This window comes from Papaver somniferum, unplaced genomic scaffold, assembly GCF_003573695.1.
Source record: "Papaver somniferum cultivar HN1 unplaced genomic scaffold, ASM357369v1 unplaced-scaffold_132, whole genome shotgun sequence".
Classification (NCBI taxonomy): Eukaryota; Viridiplantae; Streptophyta; class Magnoliopsida; order Ranunculales; family Papaveraceae; genus Papaver; species Papaver somniferum.
Window position 1 is genome coordinate 3,182,194 of NW_020622381.1, and position 21,294 is coordinate 3,203,487.

Consider the following 21,294-nt stretch of genomic DNA (forward strand, 5'->3'; position numbering starts at 1 on the left):
CGAGCGAAGTTATAATCTTCGTTCGTTAACAGACGTTTATATAATGCACGCTTCATCTGAAGCGGTGGTATAATTCTCGTCCCAAGATCAGACGGTTGTATAATATACGCCGTAGCTAGGCGAACCTATAATGTACGCCTGATCGGGCGTTAGTATAATGTCCGCCTGATAACAGGCGTGAGTATAATGTTCGTCCCATTAAGGCATGCATTATACCTTAAGTACATTTTTGTTAATGCTTTATACATGTGCTCAAGCTAAAGAATATAGCTAGTTAGTAGTTAATTGATTTTAGTATATACCACGTCTAGTTTAGAAGTACTAAAACCCGTACAATTGTATCACTGTATACAATAGCTCCACTAGTAGTTAAAGTACAGACTAGCCAATTACTAACTTGCTGGTCTTGATTCGATTTAACTTTTAACAATTTTGACTAACTGCAAAACGATAGATGGGAGTGCGGAGATTATATCAACGCCCCTGTCCCGGTGTGCATTATATAAACGCCCCATCCGGCGTGGATTATATCAACGCCCCTATTCCAGGCGTAAACTATATAAACGCCCCACATAAAACGTTTGCTATATCAACGCCCCATATCCGGCGTTTACTATATCAACGCCCCAAACCGACGTTTACTATATCAACGCTCCACTATCAGACGTTGATTATATCTTCGCTCGACTAAATATACTCGTTTATCGTTGCGTCACACTACTGACTAAACTCAAATTTGATCGTGGTTTTTGATCTTTGATCTTTGGTTTTGATCGCACCATTGTGGACGCTCTTAGGGAGTTAAACTTAATTGTGCTTTTACACTTTAGGTTGCTTTCTAGGTAGAATTCACATTCGCATCTTTTAATATGGATGCTTGTTGAAGACAAGAGGAAATTAGCGGGATATTCTTGCGATCAAGATATCCTAGGACTTTTAATAAATTGAGATTAAATATCAATTCTAGTTATTGTTTCAAATACATGTTTGTGAATGAAAACCAATCCTTGATCAATATTATAATCTTATTGATTTTGCTTTATTTATTTGTTTTGCTATTATTTTATTTTAGTATATAAAAATCAGAAAATCCCCCTGGCTTTACATAAGAAACCGAAACATGTGGGAACGATCATTTCTTGCCCTTGCTTCATAATATATTTTGAGTAGTAAGAAAGTGTAATTATTTTTGATGCCTGCGACAACGATCAAACAACGAAGATTATTTTGTTTTATATAAATTTAGTGGCCTTCTTAAATTGAAACATTGTTTACATTGTTTATTATTGACTAGATTCTAAACGCATGCATTTTCGATCAAAGCTCCATCATCGACCAAATAGATGGGATATTTCTTGCTACAATATCTAACAAGTTTAGACGGCCCCTAGCAGGTGTAGATTTTTTCGCAAGAAAAATTGCTGAATGGACATGTGAGAAAGACAGGTAAATATCTAACAAGTCATTGGTAGATCAAGCTTACAATCTACCACCGATATGGTCACAACTCGGTCTAGAAAAGACGTGTTGACAAGTTGGACGGCAATATTTACACGAAAAGTGATAGGTTCATCAACAAAAGGTGCATTTCCTACACGTCACCCCTCTAATCGACACGTGTAAAGCTAATCCACTCCCATTGACATGTCTGTCCTTGACACGTGCTGTACACCATTTTCACCCTTCTCTGCCACATTGAATCATACAAAACCTTCACACCAACGAAAAAAAACTAAGAACAAAAAAGAAAACCTTTTCTTTTTCTATAAATACAGCTCCTCTGTACTTTCTTTAAATTTCTAAATTTGGTCGATAAATTGTGTGAATTTCTTAATATTGATTGATTTTGTAAAAGTGGGGTTTTGGTTATTTCGTACAATTTGAGGGAATCATACAGAAAGAAAAGTAATTTAGAAGGAAAATTTCGAGAAATTGAGAATTGAAAAATGGATGGACTCTGTTTCAAACAAGGAGTTAATGGGTTTTGTTATTCAAATTTACCATTTATCAACGGAAATGATCCTGTAAGAACACATTCTACACAGGTTAGTACTTTGGGGCGTTCAGGAAATGGAGTTTCTGTTGAAAATTCTGTTGTTTCTACCTCCTCTGCTCAACCACAGAAATCAAGATTTTCATTTACAAGACCACTTTTGAAATCTCTTTGGCTGAGTAGTAATGTTGAAAACAGAGAAGAAGAAGAAAAAACAGAGGAGATTGATAATGGTGGTGGGGTTGAAAGAAAGACAGGGGAAGAAGAGAATGAGATGAATGGGACTAGTTGGGTTATGAAAATATTACATGCACAATCTGTTTGGAAAGAAGAAGAATTAGAGAATAAGAATGGAATTGATGTTTTTGAGAGAGAAAATGATCAAAGGGTTGATTTCGATGATGAAAATGATTGCTCATTATGCAATGGTGATGATGATGAAGATGTTTGTGAGGTTGATGAAGAAGATGAGAATAATGAAAAGGTTGAGTTTGATAAAGATTCTTTCTCTAAATTGCTTCAAAAGGTGTCTTTAGCTGAAGCCAAAGTCTTAGCCAAAATCTCGTATTTGGGCAATTTAGCATACTCAATACCCAAGATCAAGGTACATTCATTTCGTTGTTTCCAAGTACTTTTTATTGAATTCTCATTGTAAATGATTTTTGGTTATTTAGCTCAACCAATTTCTGGATTTGTTGTAGGCTGAGAATCTTCTTAAACGACATAAATTGCGGTTTGTAACTTCATCGGTGGAGAAGGAAGCGCATCCGGCAAATGTCGAGGATAAATCGGGTTCTCCTCATGTTGAGGAAACGGAAAGACTTGCAGAGGGAATGGAAGAAACCGAGGAACAACGGAAGAACAGATATCAAATAAGTGCGTCGGCTGCTTATCACATTGCGGCTTCCGCTGCTTCTTACTTGCAATCTCACACAAGAGGTATTCTTTCTTTCAAATCGTCCAAGGATGGGAAGGAGGAGGTTTCAATTGGGGAAGGGAATGCTGAAGTGGGGAGTTCCAAAGCTGCTTCATTTGTAGCTACGTCAGACTCGGTTACAGCAGGAGTATCTGCAAAGGAGGAAACAAAGCGAGCAGTTGCGAAGGATTTGAGTTCGGCACATTCATCGCCATGTGCGTGGTTTATATGTGATGATGATCGTAGTGCTACGAGATTCTTTGTCATTCAGGTAAACTTTTTTTCCTTTCGCAATTCATTACATTTGTGGACTTCTTGTTGTTTTGACACCGACTTATAACATTGAAATCTATAATGTGCAGGGTTCGGAATCAATGGCTTCTTGGCAAGCAAATCTCCTCTTTGAGCCGGTTCAGTTTGAGGTAAACGTTATTGCGAAATGTATCAAAACAAAAAACAAAAAAGTTATTGCAAATGCATGTTAAGAATCTATGGTTGCTGTACAATCCGTTTTAGTTTATTGAGGAGTCATCTTGGTTCATGCAGGGACTAGATGTGCTGGTGCACAGAGGAATTTATGAAGCTGCAAAAGGAATTTATGAGTAAATGTTGCCCGAAGTCCATGCCCACTTAAAATCTCATGGTGATTCAGCAAGGCTTCGTTTCACTGGGCATTCACTTGGTGGAAGCTTGGCATTACTTGTAAATCTCATGTTGTTAATACGCCGTGAAGCACCACTATCTTCATTACTTCCTGTGGTAATGTTTGGTGCACCATCTATCTTGTGTGGGGGTGATCAGCTTCTTCGGAGGCTAGGCCTTCCTCGTAGTCATGTTAAAGCTATTACCATGCACCGAGACATTGTACCACGAGCCTTCTCGTGTAGTTATCCTGATCGTGTAGCTGAGCTTCTCAGGGCCGTAAATGGAAATTTTAGAAATCACCCTCGTCTTAAAAATCGGGTATAATCTCTAATCTAACTGTTGTCTTTTTTGGCTCCTAAACTGTTGTTGAGTATTTTCTTACCGCGAGTAATGTACTAACTGGATGCACATTTTGCACAACAGAAAATGCTGTATACACCTATGGGAGAGATCCTAATCTTACAGCCAGAAGAGAAATTTTCGCCACACCATGAACTCCTCCCTTCTGGCAGTGGTCTATACCTTCTAAGCTGTCCTTTGTCGCATTTGAAAGACAAAGAGAAGCATCTCCGTGCTGCTCAAGCTGTTTTTTTCAATTCGCCGCACCCATTGCTGAGTGATCGCGCTGCATATGGTTCTGACGGTACAATCTACAGGGATCATGACATGTATTCCTACTTAAGATCCGTCCTAGGTGTGATCCGTCTTGAGCACAACCAAATCAGGAAGGTCAAAAGAAAAACCCGTCGTGAAGTGTGGTGGCAGATCGTTACTCCACGGGAAACCCCTAATTCTGGCATAGTGAGTCATCAAGTAACATCAAGTCCCATGAGCAGGCAACCACTAAATTTTGCTGGTGCATTTCAAAATGGGGGGCAGTCATTGAAGAGGTTCAGTAGATTAGTTGCATCACAACACATGCAGCTATTCGTTATTCTCATGATCCCAGCTCGAATGTTGCTGGTGGATTGTATCATGTAACTGGTTGAACACGGCTCGGACACGCTTGTGGTTATTATCATGCAAGCGTGTCTTTGCCCCCGCTGTATAGGTGGAAGATCTGAACAGCAGATGACACTTGATTCTTTATTCAATTGTAAAATTTACTCAACATTAATGAAAATGAAAAATCCATAATTTTACATTATTTAGTCAGAAAGGTAGGGCAAAGCAAGTGGCCTACCAGTGGCGTGTTGATGCTAGGTTTAACAATGCAACTAGAACATGTAAATTCGGGATTTTTAGCAACATAATGGAAGCAAAGAAGATATTGCACAACCCACATGGGTGTGCTTCTTTGTACACAACCATCATGCCAATTCTCGCGTCAACTGTGATACTGATAAAAGCCAAGAAAGACCCTCCCAAAAAAGCACCAAAATCACGTCCAAGTCTATCTACTTAGGAAGACGATGATGGACGCTTCAAGTGAAGATGCGAAACCAATAGACAAAATAGGATTCTTCCTTGCACAAACAACTAATCAAAGTCTCAAAAGAGAGCCGAGTTCAATCATTCATTCGGCAAGTGCGGTCCCTGTTCGTTTTTGTCCTGTCTCATATTTTCGATGGCAATTTGCTAACTCTGGTCCCGTTTCTTTCCTTCTACGCAGGTGAGTGCAATGTTGATAAATTAGAGGATCCTGCCACGCAAGATACATTATCCATTGCTTATTTTCATGTCCTTATCTCAGCAAAAATAATTCCTTATTTTCCAAATTTTAGTCAGTATTCACGCTCTCGTTAAAAATCTGTTACTATATATAAAGAGAACTCCCATTGCCACAGTAAGTGAATAGTGAATGAAGCTATTAATTTTCAAAACCCAACTTTGCCCTTAATTTTAGAGCTTTTGTCCAAAATGTTTAAAATTATATGTGGCCAAAACCGTAAAAGTAAGAAATGAACTAGAGATTTTAAGACTAGGAATAGAGCAGGTCCCATTAAGGCAATGGCTGATTTTTGAACTTTTATGCGTACAGTGGGTAGAAGGGGAAGCACGTGCAGTATACTAGTATACGGGTACATATACATTGTACGCTTGCTTCAAAAAAAAACAAACACAAATATTGTACGCCAACAAATGTTACTATTTTGACACGTATTTGAAGTGGTAATCGCTGCATGTCAGCATGTTATCTTAAGAAACCTATTATAGGGCTCCAAGATTTTAGTTTTGACAAGATGACAAAAAATCGGGTCATCAAACAGTGATATACAAAAACCATTACCCCAATGATTAATTAATGTTAGTAATTAGGTTAACTAAATTAAACAAAATTTATGATAAGATTAGTAATAAAATTAGACTAATTATTTGATTTATTGTTAATATTTGAAAACCAGAATCAAAAACTCATGGATTTATTTTTTTTTGAAAATTGAAGTTACGGTTGGAAAACCTAACCGTATATAAAACATACGGTTGCGAGTTCATATTTTCCCAACCGAAGAAAAAGTCTGGGTAAGTTACGGTTAGGTTTCCCAACCGTAACAAACATCTGGACAACTTACGGTTAGAAAATTTTTGATATTTTTTCTGAAAATTTGACATACGGTTGGGTTTCCTTACTATAAAATATATTTACGGTAGGGAAAATATTGGTTTCCTAACCTATTCACTCGAGAAACCAATTTAGATCTCTAATTTTGATCAAAATCTGATATATTTTTGCAAAAAAAATATGTGGATTTATGGATTCTTACCTAGCTTAAGTCATTACTGGCTTAAAATCGATAATTATCATCGTTAAAGAAAAAAAATGGATAAAAAGAGAAGAGACGATGCATGACGATAAGAGAGCAAGAAGAGGCGGAGTAGAAGAAGAGAAGGAGGCGTTTTTTTCCTTTTTAGTTTAGGTTTAGTTTTGATTAAATTAAGGATTGAAAAAATTAGGTTTGAAATCCCTATATTAATTAAATTTAGGTTTGGAGCCCTTATATTAATTAGATTTAGGTTTGGAATCCCTGTATTAGATGTCCCTCATCCATATTTAGGATAGTTGAATCCATAGGAGCCTCAAAACCAAATCCTTGGAACCCTATAATAGATTTCTATATTAAACTCACAAACAATATTTTTGTAAATTTATTAATTAAAGTACTTGAACACTCGTAGAAAATTAGAATAAATTTTGGGTCGGGATCATGTGACAAAATTGTTTGACAAAACATCTTGACAAATTTGTTAACCACCGGATGAGAGATATTTAATGGCCCTTGTTAGTGATGTCGTAGCCTATAACTACTCCATCTCCGGCTAAGAATTAGCTGAACCAAAAAGATACATTCGAAAGGAAAAACTATATACAACTCATATTTTTTTGTGCATTCCTAACTTCAGAATTTTTTTTTCTTTAGGTTTAATTATACTTCTTCACCTGCTTCTCGTCATACAAGAGTACTCTGTCTTTATCAACTTTGCTATTAGTTCGTCAAATCTTTCCTCTAGAATGTACGTGTAAAGTAATGATCATGTCAGTGCACTCACACATACATTGGATGTTGCCATTTTCTTCTATAGGGATCATGGCTGGTGATTTAAAATTATAAACTGATATGTTACAACCTACGAGAACAAAAATTGCTTAAATTGTACAGATTAGAAGTAATAAGTATGAAGATCGGATCAGTTGGTATTCAATCAATTAAAACTCAACCTATAAGTATAGTTGAATATGTTGGAATTATTAGATCATAATCTATCAGTAAACTCATGGATGATTCAAGAACACGAAGAAGAGCATCTTCTAAAACTAGAAGAATTTTTTGGAAATCCATAATTATGAAAATGAATAAAAAAAATTACAAGTTGAACATAATCATATATGAGAAGCCTAAATAGTAGCCAAGAGTTTGCAGCTTGCCATCGAAGAATAAAGATCCTGATGGATGGTGCAAAAGGATGTAAATAAAATATAGGTTGTGTTTCAAGTTTTTCCTTTAATATTTTCTTAGCTCCGCTAATTTGAGCCGTCTAGAGGAAGGAAAGTAGTTATGGGCCATGTCAGTATTAATAGGGTCCACTGGATAACTGTCATCCAACGGTCTAATTATTTTGTTAAAGAAGGTTGTCAAACCATTTTGTCAAGCGATCCCAACCCATAAATTTTATACTCATATTTTTTATTTTATTTTTCATAAGCAACTTTTCTAGGTATACATGAACAGCTAGCAGAAGCCAAATAGGAGATCCAGATCAGAAACAAAATAAGGAAAAAATACAAGCTACAAGACTTGAGCTGAAAAGAGATATGTCTTTAACAAAATACTTGCTCGTTGACTTCCCTTAAAATTTCCAATTGAAATTGGTCGATGGATTTCTTGGCATCACTTTCCACAATGATATATGTAAGTTGAAGTTACACTGCCTTCTTCAACACATCCCAAGTGACCCCGGTTTCTGCTTCTTCTTCTTCTTTTTTTTTTTTTTTTTGAGGAAAAAACGATATATTGGAAAATGAAAAAAGAGTACAGGGATAGTTACAATGGAATGTACAACATGATCAAACGATCAACCAAAATAAAGAAAGAAAAAACCTCACTTACATAACAACAACTTCATCCCAGTTATGAATCATTTGATCCATTGAGAAGCACGAAAAATCTTCCTTTTCATGTTTCACAAGCAACTGTTCAACTTTACCGTATGCACCAGTTCATCTTTGGATTTATGTCTTCCTCCATGCACCCTGTTATTTCTCTCCAACCAAACTATCCATAAAATCGCGAAGGGAAGAAGCTTCCACACTATTTTCCCACGCCTTGCCACATTGTGAATACTCCAACTCACTAGCATCTCCTTGATATCATTCTCCATAACCCACGACACCTGTAAAGAATATATAAATCCGTCCCAAATGTGACCAACCCAATTGTAGAGTATAAAGAGATGATCTACAGTTTCCACTTCTGCATTACAAGAAACAAAAGTAAACTTCAAAAGTAATAGCAGCACAAAAGGAAGGTTTGCCTGTCGAGTCGCGCATTATGTAGCCTGCATCATTATCCATGGAGATACAATCAAAACCACTATCAATATCACATTTAATCCAGTCAGGAGGGAGAGGCATCCAAGTTACAACACCAATCACATTAACAAATAGAGAAATAGTATGAGGGATTCTTAAAAAAATCATGGCTCTAGATTTAACAATTACAACAGAAGGATTTTCTTTATGTTTTTTTTTTATATCAAAAGTAAGGTTGTTTCTACAACTCCAGAAAGACCACATTAAAGCAACGAACAATTTTTTAGGCTCTTCAGATACACAAATTACAACATTAACACGAACTAACCTGTTAGAGCATAGCTTGGTTGAACCCACCAAGCGTTGGTATGTCAAGTTTGGTTGTCATATTTTAGTGAAACAAATCTCATTTAAAGAGTCGCTTGATTATTTACTAGAGTAAACTTCGTGTAGGTTAGCTTGAAAGTATTAGGATATGAGACATTACAAGTATTACGTGAAGACTTGAAGAATGTGAAGAAGTAAGGAGCTACAACGACGACATCATCCTTCCACTTGAGGTTAGTAATATTTGACTTGAACTGTTTCATTCCCTAACGAATATCTTTCAAGTTGTGCATATTGAAAAGATAACTGCGAAGATATGAATGATTATACTCTAGTTAGACATAGTATTAAGGAATTACAATGCGAAGTATAACGTCTATATTTTGAACTTCGTATATAAGACGTCGACATAATCGTATGAATGGTATTGTGATTCTGTACGGGTATGAGTGAAGATTTCGCCCTAGGAAACAATGTTTTACATTCATTTAAAGGAAGTAAATTCATAAAATTGTTTTGTGAATCGAAAGGGAAATCGTTAGGCTTATTGTATTGTTATTCATTGCAAATCTTTTGAATTACCAATATGTGTGTTTAGTATAACCGCTCATAACTTGTTTATGTATCTTGGTAAAACTATTCACAAGGCCTGACTTTTGTATTGGTATGACTTTTATTAGTGAAACCGATCTTAAGTAATCACCTAAGATGGTAAGATCGATATCTTGAATTTGGTGTGACTAAATACTAGCCATTGGGTAACCGATCCTAGTAAGAGGTGTGAATGATCACAAGAGAGAGTGTAATCGATCATTGTAAGAGGTTTAACAAGTTTTAGTAAGTTGGTGTAACCGATCCTATAACTTGGTCAACCGATCATAAGTTTTACCATAAGAAGTGGTAACCGATCCTAGTACTTAGTTAGCCATTTTATGGTAACTAGTGTAACCGATCCTAATACCCACTTGGAGGTAGAACGAAAACTTTTTGTTGAGGTAGAACCGTGAAACCCATTAATGGTGATTTGATAGGATAATCAATCACATAGATCTTGGAAGTTAGATGAACCAATTCTAAACTTGTTTGGAAGTGTGGCAAATCGGTTTCAAGATTATAAATATGAAAAAGGATTTACAAAGTAAGATGTCGACATACTTTGAACATGTGCAGTAACTCTTATATTTTATTGTTCAAAGATATTCCTTAATAACTAAAGGAGAATCCCGGATCGAAATAAATTGAGATTCTTTTAATTAAGGTTTTTAGTTTTTATATTCTTTTTAATTTCCAGCAATTAAAGTGCATATCTTTAGAGAATAAAAATTAGTGATGTGCATTTACTAATTGGATATTTCTACTGAGATTTCAGTCATTAATTGGACACAGCATTTCCAGGAATTATGAAAACCGTTCTTGGCTTTATTATATATCTTTGAGAATATTCGATTTTGGAAATTCCTTGGTGTACAAACTTCTTTGGTCTATAAATATTGAAGTTTGCATTTCTAGCAAACTAATCCTCAGAGCCAGCAAAACTACCTAGTTGTGTTGTTACCGGTGGAGCCGCCTATTCAGAGAGGAAAGTAACCTAATTACGCGAAATCTCTTACGACCTCTCAGTTTAAAGACTCCTTTGGGATTGTGAAGCTCTATTAGTATCGTTGGTGGGAAACTAGATACTTGTTGTTTATTATTAGTTTTCGATTGATTTGATTGACTGATGGTTGTTGAACTTTGATTGCACCTAGTTTGTTTATGCTTGAGAATCTTCTCTTTTGATATAAGATTCACTCAAACTAGATCGAAGTTTCGACGGGGATCTTTAGAATGTTTATAGATCTAAAGACGTCTTGTGATAATCTATTGTTAACAGACTCTGTTCTGTGTGTGATTGATCACAAGAGATTCAAGTTGATTGTGTGCAGGTGTTTATTGAAGATCTAAGAAGATTTGAAGACGAAAAAGATTTCTGATTCGGGTTCATAATCTTTGGTGTGCACAATACTTGTTTCGGCTGGAAAAGGATCCAACTATAATCGGTTTATCTTTGTGATAGATTGGATTGATTAGTTGAGTAGATCGGCATCAATACAATTCTTTGTGATTAAAAGTATTGATTGCATAATCTTACAATTACTTTGGTAGTTGTTCAAAAAAAGATAGATCTAAGGACCTGACAAAGGAGTTTATTGGGATAAATGGAAGAGCCTTTTTTCAAACTCATATCACTTGGTTGAAAAGAGTTTTTACCGAACATATTTGTTGTTCATTTACTGTTTGGAATACGAACCAAAGAAATTGTTCCAAGTGCGTGACTTATTGCAAGTTGGAGGCGCAGGGATCCAGTCGGACTAGGTGAATTATAGGTTTAGTTGCTTGGTCTCAACTATACGAAGTTGGTTTAAATTTTGTATAGCGACTTAAACCTGAGAGTATTCAATCCTGGACAAGGTCCCGGGGGTTTTCTACATTTTCAGTTTCCTCGTTAACATAATCTTGCTGTGTCTTTTACTTTTCTATTTCCGAAATTATAATTGTTTTATTATAATTACAAGTAAAATAAACAAACGTTAATTCATATTTACTTGATAACAATCCTATTGTGTTTGGTTAAGTCCGAACCTTTATCAAGTAAACATACTTCGTTGTTGTATTGTCTAGATCTTGTATCCATAGTCAATCACATAAGTTATCTTGGTGTCGTATTGTCTCGATCTCGTATCCATAGACGATCACACGAAGTGTGAACCGATTAGTTGTATTGTCTCGACTCAGTCCATAGACAATCACTTTTGGAGAAAGGACTTATAGGTGGAAATCTTTTAGATTGAGGTATATTTGGGTACCCTCGTATTTTCATAACCAATCATGCAGAGAAGAACTAACAAAGCTATTAAAGGTAAACACATAAGAGAAGACGACCAAACAAAGGCAGCAAAGGGACATAGTACCAAAGCATGCATAGAAGACTCATTAGAAGATAGACGTCTATGGCATATAAAATATGGATTGGCATTCTGGTTTGCAGAATGATTCTAGTAGGTAAAGCATGTCTAGCAGCTTTCTAGATAAAAATATGGATAAGATGAGGGACTCTAAGTTTCCAAATGTACTTCCAAAGAGTGTTGCTTGGGGGAGGTCTGAGACCTCTAAGACCCAAGTAAGCAAATTTAGTTATAAATTTACCATTCTTTGAAAGATCTGAAACTCTCATACCAGGAGTGCGTAGCTGGCTTAAGGAAATGGTGACAATCTTCTCTATAGAAGCATTGTGAAAATGAGTATTTAACCTTATAATATTCCAAGATCTAGCATCAAGATCAATAAAATAAGAGACTCTAAGACAAGGGTTTTGGGGGACGAGAGGGTTGGGCATAACATATCCCAGAACATGGATCCAATTACCATACCAAGGGTCAAATGAACTGCATATTTCCCATAATACAGGGGACAAAGGATTTAATGAGCTCCTTAACGGTATGAAGACATCTCCAAGTTCAGGACCGGGAAGAGGGGCATGCATTTGGCATTTAGGAAATCAGTATTAAGGAAGTATCTAACCTTGAGGACAACACCTTCCAACCATTTTCTAGGCATTTCTAGCTAGCACATCAAGATTATTTAATTCAACCATTCTGAAGCACAAACCACACTCAGTTTTAGGGGAACAAAGAGCGTCTCACCTAAACAGATGCAGTTTCCTGTCTTTGGGGGTCAAGAGTTTCTCCCCACCAGAATTTACATAAATAAGAATCCATTGTCCTACATAGAGCTTTTGGGATAAGAAAAGTTACCATATGATAAATGGGGATAGCTTCACCCACATGCTTAACATGGGAGGTTTTAGAAGCTTGAGATAGATGTTTGTGGTATCAGGAGGTAATTATAGTATCAATAAACCGTAGTATACTTATATACTCTGAATTTTAGATTTCTGAAAACTAATATGGGTAGTGAAGTACTTTTCTCCTAAGTCTATGGAATAAATATTCAGGGTATTAGACAACTGATTGACAAGCTAAGTTGGAAGGTCTTTGCTGAAAAGGATACTAACTTGTCAAAATTTATTTTCTACCCAAAGGTTGAACAATACTTATGAAGACAATCTCCATAGTTATGGAAATCCTGGAAGGTGACCTTAGAAAAAAGTAAACAATCATCATCAAACAATAAGTGAGTAATGGGTTATGCATTTTTACAAATCTTTATACTCTGGAAAATCTCAAGTCTAGTAAGTTCATCAATATAAGCAAACAAAGCTTCAAAAAAGGGTTATTTTGTTTTTGGTACTCAGGTTTTGTCAAACTTTTGAGTTTGGTCTAACATTTGCCCAGCTTGGCGTTTGGTACTTGAATAAAACGTTGACCTTCATTGACCGTTTATGACCAGACTTTAATTAATTTTATAAAATAAAAATATTACAAAATTCTAAGTTTACAAATGTACCCCTGAATTGGGTCTAGGATCCAATGGTTACAATCAAAACAATTTAGCATACGGTCCTGATTTACACCTAACCCCTCGCGCTGTATTTTTCTTCATCCATTCTAGCAGCAACAACTTATTCTCCATTCAACTTCAAAATCTGCTGCAACCACCATTTCTATTCAAACACAACCCGAGTTTCTGTGACATATCAAAAATAAACAGTCAAACCCACATCACGAAACATTTATTGTTGGCAATCTTGTGTATAAACTGTAATAAAACAAACATAGAAGAAGAGAAAGGCAAACCCAATTAGATCAAATCAAAGTCGAGGCAATGATTATATCCTATAGCCTTAAGATAGATTCACCTCGCAATGGTGCTTACGGATTATCGATGTTTGTCTCCCAGGATACAACGACTTTCTTCTCGATGTAGTAACACACCAAACTTAGAGAAACGGCGAACCAAAACTTTAGTGATGAACTCTCTTGATTGACACAAACCTAATCAATGATTTCTAGTGAATGTAATAGAATGATTACTAGTTTCTCTAATTGCCTTTCTAATGTTACTTCTATCAGTTAGAATGGTACCGAAGTTATCTTTAATCCAGCTGATAGTATTTATTTCTCTTTTTCTTTTTGTAAAGAGTGATCCTATTGAAATATGGGGTATTTCTATCCCCTTCCAAGATCCAAACACCTCTGGACGTATCTTTTCAATATAATTCCTCTAAAAAGTACAAAAAACCAAGTCTAGCTCTAAATCTAAGGATGGATATGAAGTCAGATGGATCAACAAGATAGATTTCCTTAAGATCCTCTCTAGTGGTAGATATTTTAGTTTGAATATTACGAAAGAATTTATATTCCATTCTCTCGAACCTTTCTTGATATTTAGGAGCCTAACTTTTAGGTTGTAGGAAAGAAAGTCAACCACATGATGGAACAAGAATTAACTATGATATCCCTACGTGTAGGATCAACAATCCACATAGCCATACAATGTAAAGGTTTAGGCATGCAGTCACCATCATAATTGAAACTTATATGCATGAGACAATGATCAGAAGAATCCATAGGGATATTATTAACACAAATTTAGGGAACAAGATTTCAGCATTATGGTTTATAAGACACCTATAAAGCCTTTAAAAAATCAAGTCTGTACCACTTTGTATATCAGACCAAGTAAATCTAGGACTAGAGAATTCAGGATCATGCAAATCAAAGACAGAACAAAAATTCCTAAGATTCAAGAAATCGTTATCATCAACTTAAAGAATACCACTCTTGTCCTCAATACCTAAGAGGGCATTAAAGTCACCAACAAAAGAAGCAAATCATTTTGAATAAACCAAAAAGGATTTCTAAGGGTTTGGTTTGGTTCACCACATACAAAGTGCAAGTGACAAAGTTTGGAATGTATAATGTCGTAAGAGGAAGCATAGATGTCTCCAAATCTAGAGGAGATAATGCTGAAATCCAATTTTTGTTTCCAGGCTAGAACTAGATTGCCACTTCTACCAATGCAAGGAAACTAAAATCACATGGAAAACCTAGATTTTTAAATTTCTAGCAGCAACTTCTTCATCTTGGTCTCAGACAGAATATGTGGATTGATATCCCTTAGGAGAATGTTGGATTCTTTATTAGCCGACTTCTTGCAATAACCTATAAGATTCCAGCAAAGCATATTGATATTGTTTACATGTTTTAAAGGAGGAAAATTAGCAGCAGTAGAAGGGGATAACTCATATTGTGTGAAGAAAATAGAAGGAGAAAATACCTGATTAGTAGGATTAACACTACCATTAGCTAAGAGTTGGATGATTCAACACTTGTATGATATCCTTGTGTGGAATTTAGATCCAAAGAGGCAGCCTCATAAAAAAATTATTGCAGACATTATGATTTGCCAAGGATTAAACAAATAGTTCAAGAAAATTCCCATAAGAGTTAACAAGGTGGTGAGAGTGGTCTTTCTGGTTATGATTAATGATTGGTGGGAAACCATCAAGATTGGTGATATGCGGGCATATATTTTTATAGTCCGTCTCTGGAGATTTAAGAGTTTCTGGTGGAACCACCATTATGTTGGCCAAAGATGATTTAGCAGCACAAGTATGTTTTCTAGTGTCATCGCAAGGTTTGCTTTTCATTTTGAGATTGGAAAGAGCGTCATGTTCAGCATCAAGAGAAAAAATTTCCTCTCTTGAGAGGGAATGAGGGTGGTTTGTGTTAGAGTATTGCTCGGTCGAACTCGCATGCGTTGCTATCTCAAGCATGTTTGTCAATGTTAGTGATCAAAACTATAAGTCTTGATTTCTAGTCTACTATAGCTAAGGTCTCGGACTAGGATAGAAAGTGTAGTTGAGCTCAAGAACTCCATGGAAATCATCATATAAGACGAAGGACTACTCAAGGAACCGGTGGATCTTCATCGACTAAAAGGTATGTGGAGACTTGAACTTATCTATCACTCAAAAGTCTATTTATCTCCTATCTTGAGACAAAAGTCGTTTTGCTATATAGACTTAGATTATACACATTTTCTATTTCGAGTCGAGTTTATCTCGCCTATCTATTTCTCGAAATATGTGTTGATAAGCTTTCTCTTTAGCCAAGTTCATCTTTACCTAGTGAAGAAAGTCATGACAAGTTTCAATCACTTTGAAAATTGCTTACTTTGACGAAAAATAGTTTGTGAATAACAACTATAGAATATCAACGTCCTCTAAGAATGTATCAATGATTGAAATGAGAGATTAGATTATATAACCATTGGAGGATATAAGCATTGTTTTTGAAACACATATATCTATAAGTCCTTATTCCTTGAACCGAAGTTTGCGAACTTTGTTGATCAAGAGAATCGGAATAGTGGCGTGAGCCAAGTCCGCGAACTCAGTCCGCAAATTAGCGAAAGTTCTCGACCCGAGAAATTCTGCTGGAGTTTTTGAACTCCGTCCGGGAACTTATGTCCGCGAACTTGAGTAGGTTATATCTAAAAACGATGTTTGTGAACTTATTCTTATATAAATTAAGGAATGCAAATTGCAAACCGTGGCTATATAGTTCATGAACCGATTCGAGTGAATCAAATCGTTTTGCTTCAATTGTGTCTTGTGTAGTTACATAAGATTTCTTTGCAATTGAACAACTCTCTAACTAGTTCATTTGAGTCACTTGAACTAGTTATGGTGAAGAAGAATATGGTTGATATGAAAGTGATCATATGTCTAACCATTTGGTTGACTATTTTTGAACCAATAAATGTACAAGTTTGGGTACGGTTACACAAGCCTATAAACGTGCATTTCATTTGTGTGTAACAAGCTAGTTTTCGATCTAACGGTTGAAAGATATTATCTTGAATCTAATCAGGTTTTCATCTAATGGTGAATATTGAATGCTTTGTTATCAAGCTAACATTGATTGCAAACCCTGATTTGAAAGACTATATAAGGGAGAACCCTAGCAACTGGGAAAACTAATCCCCACACCTTTTGTGTGATACTAGTTGTGCTAAGCTAGAGTCGATTCTCCGTTAACCTTTGGTTTCTTCTTCTAAACCAGGTTAACGACTTAAAGACTTCATTGGGATTGTGAAGCCAGACCGATACTACTTTTTTGTAGTTTTGTGATCTGATCTTGTTGTTTCTGTCGTACGAGTACAATTATAATAATTGGCTTGAGATTGATAACTCCGATAGGCAAGATATAAAAGAAATCACAAACACTTCGTCTCATCGTTTGTGATTCCGCAATATCCTTTTTCGCTGCGTCGATTAAGATTATTGTGAGGTGATTGATAATACTAGGCTGTTCTTCGGGAATATAATTCCGGGTTATCAATTGGTTCCTGTTCACCTTGATTTATCAAAAGACGGAACAAAACTTGTAGGTATATTCGTGGGAGACAGATTTATCTATTACCGTAGACTTTTCTGTGATACATATTTGTTTACTAAAGTCTTCGACTTTGGGTCGTAGCAACTCTTAGTTGTGGGTGAGATCAGTTAAGGGAATCAAGTGCGTAGTATCCTGCTGGGATCAGAGACGTAGGAGCATAACTGTACCTTGGATCAGTGTGAGATTGATTGGGGTTCAACTACAGTCCAGACCGAAGTTAATTTGTAGTAGGCTAGTGTCTGTAACGGCTTAATACAGTGTGTGTTCAAACTGGACTAGGTCCCGGGGTTTTTCTGCATTTGCGGTTTCCTCGTTAATAAAATTCTGGTGTCTGTGTTATTTCTTTTCTGCATTATATTTTGTTATATAATTGAAATATCACAGGTTGTGCGTTGTTCAATCAATTAGAATATCCGACCTTTTGGTTGTTGATTTAAATTGATTGATACTTGGATATTGGTCTTTGGTACCATCCAAGTTATCTCTCTAGTATTTGATAAAGACTCGCAGATTTCTATTTGCTTGAGTATATATCAAATCGAGAGATTGAGATATAAACTCTTTCATATACTTTTTATCTAGATTGAGTCTGACTGTCTAGTTGATTCTCTAGAAAGTATATTGGAGTTTGTCCATACAGATTGCTAAGATAAATATTGGGTGTGGTTGTTGTACCCCCGCTTTTTCAATTGGTATCAGAGCAGGCAAACACGTTTAAGACCATACAAGTCTGTGTTTGTAGCGATCTGACTCTATGGAAAGAGGTGCTATCTCAATTAACGTACCACCAGTATTCGATGGCTCTAATTACTTATGGTGGAAAATTGATATGCGAGCTTTTCTTTAAGCACGTGATTTTCAATAATGGGTATATGTTGTTAATGGCTATAATGCTCCCGCCGTGGCAGTTGGAGATGTAAACGTTCCCAAAGATATTGGTGAATACACCCCTTCCGAGATAAATGCTACAAAGAGAAATTCCGACGGTTTGAATGCCATTACCTCAAATCTTCAGCACCACGTGTCAAATTGCACGAGGTCTAAAGATGCGTGGGATATCTTAGAAACCTTATTCGAAGGTAACTCCAGTGAAAAAGAAGCTAGGCTTCAAAACCTTAATTCCGATTGGGAAAAAATTCATATGGCAGATGAAGATACATTTGATGAGTTTAATCACAGAGTGTCTGAAAATTTTAATGCATCTTTTGCATTGGGTAAGATTATTCCTGAAAAGGACATTGTGATGAAAATTCTCAGATCTCTGCCATCTAGATACGACTCTAAGAAGCATGCCATCGTTGAGGGAAATAACCTTGCTAATCTCTCCAGAAATACGCTGGTTGGGAAGCTTAAGATCTTTGGTCACGAACATTCATCCAAAACTAAGGATATTGCGTTCAATGCAAAAAAGGACACTAAATTACTTGATAAGAGTAAAAAAAGTGTATATCTCTGAAGATGATCACTCCGAGACAGATTCATCAGATGAAGATCTTGACAAGTCGGTCTCGATGATCACAAGATAGTTTAGGGATCTTCTGTTGAAGAGAAGTAAACGGTTCTCCAGAGATAAGCCTAAAGCATCTGTTAAACCTCATAATCGTATTCCTCCTAAAAATAGGAAAACAGATGAAACTGATGATGAGGATATGCCTCATTGCTTTAAGTGTAAGGGATTTGGTCATTTTGCAAACGATTGCCCAAATCGTAGAAAATACACCGGGAACAAAGGTCTTGCTGCAACTCTTGATGAAATGTCTGACAACTATGATTCTAATGAAGACGAGAAATCAAGTGTTGCACTTCTTGGTGAAAATATTGATTTTGATAACTGTAGCAATACATACATCAATCTCGATATTCTTTCAGAAGAGAACCCAACTAATCTGGAAGAAAAAATTGACCCATTTCTTGGAAACTCTGTTTGTAATGTTTCAGGTTCCAGCATGTGTCTAGCTGCGTGCACATCTCAGAAGCCTCCTAGTTTGACGTGCTCGTGTTGTTATATAAAGGGTCATGAACTTTCAAAGTGTTACAAGTACAAACACCAATTGAGGCACGTCAACATGTGTTTAGCAAATAAGCTTAAACTTGCTCAGAAGACCGCTGAGGTATGTAGGATTTTATCTTCGTCTAAGAAGTTAGTTTCCAAGGATAAACCAAGACTATTAGAGAAGAAAGTATGGTCGAATCTTTTTGAATGACAGAGGTCTGTGGATTCCTCTCAAGAGGAAAATGGTGGACAAATTGTTGTTCACCGTAACGCAACTTGATTGTGTTGTTTTGGAAATCTTGTGTCATGTGCCTGATCAAAAGAGACAATGATTTTGTACCTCTCAGGATTTAGGAAAAGTTTTTTTTTCTCTTCTTTTCTTAGTTTATTTTCTTCCCTGTCTATCAATAAAAGAGGGTTATTATCGACAATTCTACTCTTTATAGGGTTGTGAGTTGGACGTGTACAAACCTGTTTAAAGGTTTCAAAACCCTACATTCCTTTTTCCTTCCTCAAAACCTCTTTTTATCTCAAGACTACTTGTTGAGTTCAATTTGTGATTTCCTCTCACAAACCCATACGTTATGGATACTCCAAGTGTGATGTCTTCTGATGAAAAAGATATTAATATGATTGTTAAGCCATTAATCATGAAGGAAAAAGAGAAATCTTCGTTATCTCCTATCTTGAAAAGAAAAAGAAGGAATGTGAGGAAGCCAAGAGTTGTTCCTTCAACCTCTCAGAAGTTTTCTGATGTTCTTGAAGTGTTGAAGGAGATGCGAAAGGATATTCAACAGATAAAGGCTTTTGTGCATAAGACTCATGAGATTCAGAATGCCCTGGTTCGACATCATCATCCAAGAAGGTTTATTGATATAAAATCCTACCTTAATGAACCTAATGTCCCAATGGCTGTTGACGACAAGGAGTTCAGGGACGATAAATAATTCTTCAAAGGTCGTATTTCTAGTAAATCTTCTATTTTCTTGTTTTGTTTAGAAGAATAACTAGAGTTTGGAATAACCATTATTGTGATTACAAATAGCTATGTCCAACGTTTTCATCTTCATGTTTTTAGATTTATTGGTTTAAATTCTAAATTTGTTTGGAAGATGATTTTTGCAGTATTAATCTTTATGGTTTTATATATTGCAATATTATTATGGGATATGTGTGTTTGCGTTCGTGAACTATGATTGTCCCATACCTTGTCAAAAGTAAAGTCTTTCGTATGTCGATATGCATGTATTGATAAAAGAATGAATAGACTTTTGACAAATACAAAAGTTAAGCCTATTATGTCAATTATTGATGGAAGATAGGTTAAAATCTTTTGTTTGCAAAGATTATGTCTATTGAATGTCGTTATGCGAATAGTGATGGAAAATAGAATGAATCCTTGTGTATTCCGCAGTATTGATCTTCCCTGATCCATATTTTATGTATTACTGTGAGGCTCCGTAAAGTGTCTTATGTTGAGCACTAAACGGACAAATTGATTATTTTGATGATGAGCTTTGTTGTTGTTCTGCGAGATACTTTATGTCGAGCATATTCAACTAAATTAATCATCTTGTTCGGTTATTTAGTTGTTGCTCTGTAAGTTTTCTTATGTCGAGCATGACCAATTAAATTGATTACTTTTGTGATTAGTTTCCTTGTGTATTTCGATTAGATTAATTATGGGTTCTCTTGTGATTAATCTAATTGTATATTTTTGAGTCTCCATAAGTTCACCTATGTTGAGCATTTTCGATTAAATTAATCATGGGTTCTCTTGTGGTTAATTTAATTGAGTTTTTTGGATCCAAATTCATACTTGTATGTGATTTGTTATGTCCAAAGAAATCCTTCTTTTTTTCGAAATTAAGGTCGCTCTTGTTGTTCTTTCGAGAATGACATTTTATGGGGGAGAGTTCTTAATTGAACTTGTGCTTAATTGCCAAATATTTGTCGAGAGTGCGGCCGTGGAATATTATAGGGGTTATCTTGTATCTTTATAAACTCCTTGATGAATGAATTTAGCTTCGGCTTTATGATTGCATAAAAATAAGTTGATATTTTACTTTCTTTTGGTCATGAAATGTGTCTTTCGGAAATTTCATT

The 21,294-nt window shown here is 35.8% G+C and overlaps 2 protein-coding genes across 2 annotated transcripts; both read left to right on the forward strand.

The window, feature by feature from the left end:
* Positions 1-1,818: 1,818 nt before the first annotated feature.
* On the forward strand, positions 1,819-4,682 carry LOC113332697 (phospholipase A1 PLIP2, chloroplastic-like). Its single transcript, XM_026579219.1, has 5 exons — positions 1,819-2,597; positions 2,695-3,180; positions 3,272-3,331; positions 3,456-3,872; positions 3,978-4,682. Exons 1-4 carry the CDS (start codon positions 1,947-1,949, stop codon positions 3,513-3,515), a joined length of 1,257 nt encoding a protein of 418 aa, XP_026435004.1. The 5' UTR covers positions 1,819-1,946; the 3' UTR covers positions 3,516-3,872; positions 3,978-4,682.
* LOC113333226 (phospholipase A1 PLIP2, chloroplastic-like) lies at positions 3,516-4,535 on the forward strand. The gene is made up of 2 exons (XM_026579737.1): positions 3,516-3,872; positions 3,978-4,535. The coding sequence occupies exons 1-2, from the start codon at positions 3,516-3,518 to the stop codon at positions 4,533-4,535; spliced, it is 915 nt and encodes a 304-aa protein (XP_026435522.1).
* Positions 4,683-21,294: the final 16,612 nt, after the last annotated feature.

Excerpts from the sequence above, each read along its gene's own strand:
- LOC113332697 (XM_026579219.1), top strand. The coding sequence starts at position 1,947 with ATGGATGGACTCTGTTTCAAACAAGGAGTTAATGGGTTTTGTTATTCA. Across the intron at positions 2,598-2,694 it reads ACTCAATACCCAAGATCAAG|GCTGAGAATCTTCTTAAACG; the intron begins GTACATTCATTT and ends GATTTGTTGTAG. Across the intron at positions 3,181-3,271 it reads CGAGATTCTTTGTCATTCAG|GGTTCGGAATCAATGGCTTC; the intron begins GTAAACTTTTTT and ends TATAATGTGCAG.
- LOC113333226 (XM_026579737.1), top strand. The coding sequence starts at position 3,516 with ATGTTGCCCGAAGTCCATGCCCACTTAAAATCTCATGGTGATTCAGCA. Across the intron at positions 3,873-3,977 it reads ACCCTCGTCTTAAAAATCGG|AAAATGCTGTATACACCTAT; the intron begins GTATAATCTCTA and ends TTTGCACAACAG.